Here is a 6,528-nt window from a genome sequence, read left to right as displayed (position 1 = left end):
CAACAAATGTTCTTCTCTTCCCTGCTCTCCAAACCCAAGATGTAGCTGTTGTCTGTCTCTTCTGCGCAGTTTGGGAAATCCTGCACTATGGTTAGATAATATCTGGCCTTTCCTCCACCATAAGGGAAGTCTGCCTTCACAATAATTTGCTTAATGCTCACTCCACTCCACTCCACTCCATCAAGCAGGCCTGTCCTGTGGCTACCCTGTTGTTCTGATCCCAGGGAAACCAGACTGCTTGCGGGATAGCAGACAGCCCTGATGGTTGTCCCTTCTGTCAACATCCTTGCTGGCATCCTGGGAAAATGTCTTGGTGCCAGGCAGGCCCACCTCCCTGGCGATGAAGAGATTAGGGCTTGTTGCTTTCCTTTTTAAAGCGCCCAGCCCCATCTCGCTCCCTTCATTCTGCGGCAGAGGGAGGCATCTGCAGAAGCTTTGCTCACCCACCCGCGCCAAGATGAAGCGGGCTCCCAAGCTGGTAGGTTCTTGGCCCTCTTGGGGCCTCTTTTATTTACTTTCTGTTTATTAATGGCCTGTCAGGCTTGTTTGCTTTGGGAAGGGTAAATTCTGTCTGGATGAGCAATTGCTTTCAGAGCATTGAAAGTGGGGGAGACAAAATCCAGCCTCCCAAATAGAGACAAACCCAGAGAATGAAGCATCCCTGCGGTGGGGACAAAGGGACAAAAAAGGCACAGCTGCTGGCACACTGGAATGGCTGCCTTATGTGCCTAAGATCCACATCTGTCCCAGAAACCAACAGACCCACGTAAGAGAAGCAGCCTGCCAAGTAGACACATGCTCAGGGGCATCACACGGCAGCTCTTCTGTTATTAGCCCTGGTGTTTCACCAACGCCAAAGGCAAGAAATGAAGGCAAGTGTGAGGGAGGAAAGTGTGGAGAGATGAGCGGGACAGTGGGCTTATCTCATAGAGCCCTCCCAAGCCCAGAGGCCTCCAGATGTGTTAGACCAGCAATTCTCATCCTCCTTGCTGGGAATTCTGGAACTCCTGGCACATCTGGAGACTGCCAAATTGGGAGCAACTGATATGTTAGCGATGTACTTGAAATGATAGAAAGCCCTTTTTTTTCTGAGTTTCAAACAAATCAGCTCCACTGGAATTTTGGCAATGGGAATGCTTTTTTAAAAAAAACACTGAGAATAGAAAGGGCAAAGAGGGTGGTTGCTTCAATGGTTTACTATGAGAATTTGCTTTTAAAAAATATTTATCTCCTTGGGTTGTGTGACAGATAGCAGTCAGTGTGACCTACTTTTGTAGCCATAGGGAGGGGGAAAAACCAACAAGGAACTGGGCTTATCTCATGTTCCTATTGTTTCCTATAGAGGAGCCCTTGATACAAAACACTTGGACTTGGAAACCTTGAGAAGGCTCAGAACGCCTTATCGATCAATTAGGAAATCTCTGGATGAGATACATAGATTATTGCCAGGCATCTCATGGAAGAATTGCTGTTTTTTATCCTTTCCACGCTTAAACAAACAAAAAACAGAAGTTGTTTTGATAAGCAGAGTGCCTCTGACCTCATGAGCCCACGGTTACTGTCAAAAGTTTATTAGGAGGATACCCCAGGTTGGCCAGTAGGAAATAAAAATTATTAATTAGTTTTTATTAAATGGTCAACAATATTTTGAACATCAGACCTGCTTCTGCTATTTTTGCCACTGTGTCTTATTTTATGTTGGTTTGCACGTTGTTCTTTGATCTTTGCTAGGGTTTCTGTTTTATTTTAAAACCTTCATATGATGCTGTGTTTACCTGTGTTCGTGCAAATGAATGAATGAAGTTTGCCTGTTTTCTTTTCCAGTTGTTTTTCTGTGCTCTCTGTTTCTCCTTGGCCCTGGATGCCACCCCAGCATTGAAAGAGCAAAGCAGAGGAACAAAAGGAAGAAGGAGAGACTCAGCCAAAGTCAGGGAACATCTGCGGGCACAGGAATCCTCACCTGACCCTGTGCTGAGGGTAAATCCAGGGGCCTTCACAGACTACACCTTCGTGGAGGATTATGAGCAGAGCATTCAGGAGATGGTTAACCAGCTGCGGAATAGCTCTGAGCTGCTGGACAGTAAATGCCAGGTCAATTTGAGACTCTGGATGTCGAACAAGAGGAGTGTGTCTCCATGGGCCTATAGGTAAGCAGAGCAAAATTTGGTAACTGGGAGAGTCTCTCTCTTTCACCCACCCACAGAACTTCTCAGCTTCTTTAAAATGGTGACCCAGCAGTATTTTATCCTCAACATGATGCTCAAAGCAGTCCCTGAGCTAACAATCTATTCTGCTATGGAGGGGAAGAGATCTTACTTTTACACTCAACTGGTGGCCTTGCATATGAAAGGGCAAAAGCCAAAAAGGTAACAAAAACTAACAGGGTCTAGTAAAACAGGCCTGAGATGGGGAGGACTTTTTGGTGCCTTCGACTCAGTGTTAACTCCTGGTGACTGCCTGGACGAGCCCCTGAGTTTTCTTGGCAAGGTTTTTCAGAATTGGTTTGCAATTGCCTCCTTCCTGGGGCTGAGAGAGAGGGACTGGCCCAAGGTCATCCAGCTGGCTTCGTGCTTAAGGCAGGACTAGAACTCACCATCTTCTGGTTTCTATCCTGGTGCCTACACCAAACTGGCTACACTACACCAAACTGGCACTCCAGGGGAGGTCTTGAAGGAGTTGATGTATATGTATATGTATATATACACACACACACACAACTCCATGGCTGGTGTAGATTACACACTTCTTTGTCAGGGAGCTAAGAGGGATTTGGATACAGTGGATCCATGGGCCTGTTCGACACCAGCAAACCTCTATTTGCCCTTTCTGGTGTAAGAGATCCAATATCAAAACTAGAGTAGAAGTGGAGCCTTTGTGGGGACCCAAAAATGGTTTTGATGACCCTCTCAGCCAACATTGGGGGAAATATGAGAAATCCTACAGGCTCTGGGGAGCCCTCCTGGAGATTAGAGGACTGTAGCTTAACTCTGTTTGGTATTGCTTAGGCTGCTAAGAGACATCTGAACATCAAGGTTACATTTCATTCCATCTAGTGAATAGGTTTGATTAGAACAGGATGCGTATATGCTCCATCCACCCCGTGTTCCCATTTAGAATTTTGTACTAGGAGCAGCTTCCAATACTATTTTCCTAAATAACTTCTCTAAACAAAAATATTTTGATTGCTATTAAGGGAGTGAAATCGAAATAGGAAAGGAAGCATGCATCATGAACTTTGATCTAATACTGAATTTTACTGTAACGTTGCCATGTAATGAAATCAAAGTAATCCCAGACTTCAGTGACTGGTTTAATATTTCAGGTTCATTAGCCAACTCAACTCATATGGGAGGGGCTGGGATATAGTAGAACCTAAAACACAACTAGTAAAAGCCCGGTCCTTTGGGGAGGATCTAGGTTGTAGTATGTTCTGTTGGGATTTGTAGCCTTGCGGTATCCCTGGTTTAATTATTGTAAATTGGGTCCCTTGAATTGTCCAGAGCAGAAGTGACGAGAAGGAACCTATCTTGGTATCATCAGGAATTGAATCCTACATGCAAAAAGCCTCCTAGTAGCATGAGCTGTTGACGAAATAGGGCTTACCGGGAGTCCTCGCTTAACGACCACTTGTTCAGTGACTGTTTGAAGTTACAATGGCACTGAATGAGGAGACTTACAGCCAGTCCTCATACTTGCAGCGACCCCGCAGTCAAGTGATCGTTATTTGGGTGCTTGGCAACCTGCTTGCTATTACAACAGTTGCAGCATCCCAAAGTCACATGATTCCCATTTGCAACCTTTACTGCCAGTTTCCGACAAGCAAAGTCAATGGAGAAGCCGGCAGGAGGTCACAAACAGTGATCACGTGACATCATGCTTAATGACCATGCAGGATTTGTTTAATGACAACTGGAACTGCTGCAACTGCCTTGTAAGTCAGCATAGCCCCTTTACATTGTGCTTTATGACCGTGTTGCTTAGTGATGGATTTGTTGGTCCCAATTACTGTCATTAAGCGAGGACTACCTGTACTTGTAATGGATTTAAATAGTAATGGTCAAACTGAATCTTCTGTCTAGTAGAGCCTATATAGTGATGTGTTCTGCGGCTCACTCATGAGCAAACCTGAATTAGTATGAATATTGAGTACTGTCCAATCTTCAGATCAAGAAGCCAAGAAGATATTCAAGGTAAGTAAAAAAAATTGGTTGCCTGAATTTGTTGCACTGTATCCCCCTCTTGTGGTGTTTTTTATGGTCTATGAGTTTGCTGCATTTCTGAACACTGAACAAGTAATTTCATTCATCCACTAAGAACTGGAGATCACAAATTCTAACAGATCCAGCATTAAAAGAATTGGATTCATTTACACTCTGCTTCGTGGGAGGGAAAGGAATGCAGTCTACCCCGTTATTTCCAGTGGTGCATGGAGTCGCTATTGCTTCACTGGCATTTAGCTTTGCTCGGCTTTGATACAGCTTAGTATCAGCTTCTGTCCTATAGTTAACAATATCACCACCAGCAGCAGCCACAGAATGTGGCATCTAAGCTATAAGGACTTCTAGGCAGGTATTGCTAAGCCTCGCTCTGGTTCAAGGACTAACAGAGGAAAACTGTGACAAGGAAGCTTGGGATCACAAGCGTCTGTAAATTTATGGATACCAGTGATAATACTGTATTGATGGTGGTGGAGGGGGCTTGACCCACCTGACACAGCAGAAGAGTTGCAGCGACCCCGCAGTCATGTGATCGTGATTTGGGTGCTTGGCAACCTGCTTGCAAATACAACAGTTGCAGCATCCCGAAGTCACATGATTGCCATTTGCAACCTTCACTGCCAGTCCAGCAAAGAGAGTTGCTGGAACCTACCATGGAGGTACAGCTTTCTGATTACTTCTGCAGCCTAGTTAAGCAACCTTAATAGAATGGCATCGTTTTCTGGAACAAATCTGTTTAAAAAGAAGGCATTACTTTAAGTCAGTCTTTCCCAATCTGGGAATTACAACTCCAAGAATTCTTAGCTGGCAGGGCCATTGACTGGGAATTCTGGAAATTCTCATCTCAACATTTCTAGAGGGTACCAGATTGGGAAAGGTTGTTTGTGCTCCTATAAGTGGAAGCAATTGCCTATTGTAACATTTTTCTATGCCCTGTTGTCCCCCTGCTGAACCATGCGTTCTCCCTACCATATGAACATAAGCAAATGGGTCATATGCAGTTATTTCTCCCGCCCGGAAAACAGAATTTTCTATCAGGAGAAAGAATTCCATGGCATTTCCTTACAAAAGCACCAGAAAGTGCTACAACTGGTAGCTGTTGTTTGCCATCCTTTATTATGGGACATCTTCCTAGCCTCACCTATTATCTGGATTTGAAAGGGAAACAGTGATTTACAGCATGTATGGGCAGGCACGTTGCATACGTTGGCACTTCTTCAGTCAAACATATTTTCCTGGGATTGTGTGATGCCCAGGAAAAGCAGGAGCCTCTTTAAGGAGCCTCCAAGAGGTGCAACATACATGTTCTGAATCACTTTTTCCTCTCCATATTCAGATTGCTGCACAGCCCTACCAGCCACTGAGAAAATGCATGTTCTGATGTCAACATGTTTTCCTTTAGGATAAATCATGATGCATCCCGTGTTCCAGTTGATATCCCAGAGGCACACTGTCTGTGTGCAGGGTGCATCAATCCCTTCACCATGCAGGAAGACCGCACCATGATCAGCATCCTCATCTATAGCAAAATCCCAGTGCGGCGGATGCTGTGTGAGCCAAGTAAGCCGCACAAGAAGAAGAAAAAGTGCCACAAAGAGTACAAGATGGTTATGGAGACCATTGCTGTGGGCTGTACTTGCATCTTCTGAGGACATACTGTATGAGGAAGGGATTTCCTGTTCCTATTTCAGGTTCTTATGGATTAAGTACAATTCCCACTCTTCTAAACTCTGTCCTTTCGCCAAATGAGGAAACACCAATGTACTTTCAAATGTTGAAGTCACTTGCTCAGCTCTCATCTCTGCATCACCCTCAAGAAGGCTGGCAATATACACCCAGCAAGCAAATTACTCATTATGGGCCCCATTAATGCTTTAGGCCCATACCAAGACAGACCAGGCTATTTCCTCATTTCAATCATAACAGCACTTGCTATGAAGCTACAGCCACAGTTCCCACTGCCATTTTTTCTCTTTTCTGGCATCCTTCTTTGCTTCGAAATTTAGACAAAACAAATTAGAAAAGAGTGAGGGCAGGAAAATGGTGTTGCATGATATAGGCTAAAATGTGTATCTCTTTTCAGACTTTCAAGCTGTTTGGTGCCGATTCAGCTTATAAAGTTCAGTTTGTGGCCAACTTTTAGAGTTGATCAAAATATAGACCAGTATGTCATTGTCTCTGTGTGTGTGCCTTCAAGTCACTCATGACTCCTGGCTATTGCCCAGACAATTCCATGAAGTTTTTCTTGGCAAGATATTCAGAAGTGATTTGCCATTACATTATTCATAGGGCTGAGAAAGTGACCAGCCCA

The 6,528-nt window shown here is 44.4% G+C and overlaps 1 protein-coding gene across 1 annotated transcript; it reads left to right on the top strand.

Annotated features, from left to right (window-relative positions):
- Window positions 1–372: 372 nt before the first annotated feature.
- Window positions 373–5,945, top strand: IL17B (interleukin 17B). Its single transcript, XM_063292417.1, has 3 exons — window positions 373–478; window positions 1,825–2,147; window positions 5,620–5,945. The coding sequence occupies exons 1-3, from the start codon at window positions 458–460 to the stop codon at window positions 5,864–5,866; spliced, it is 591 nt and encodes a 196-aa protein (XP_063148487.1). The 5' UTR covers window positions 373–457; the 3' UTR covers window positions 5,867–5,945.
- Window positions 5,946–6,528: the final 583 nt, after the last annotated feature.

This window comes from Candoia aspera, chromosome 2, assembly GCF_035149785.1.
Source record: "Candoia aspera isolate rCanAsp1 chromosome 2, rCanAsp1.hap2, whole genome shotgun sequence".
NCBI lineage: Eukaryota > Metazoa > Chordata > Lepidosauria > Squamata > Boidae > Candoia > Candoia aspera.
The sequence above is the reverse complement of the archived record's forward strand: the minus strand, read 5'-3'. Positions and strand labels throughout refer to the sequence as shown.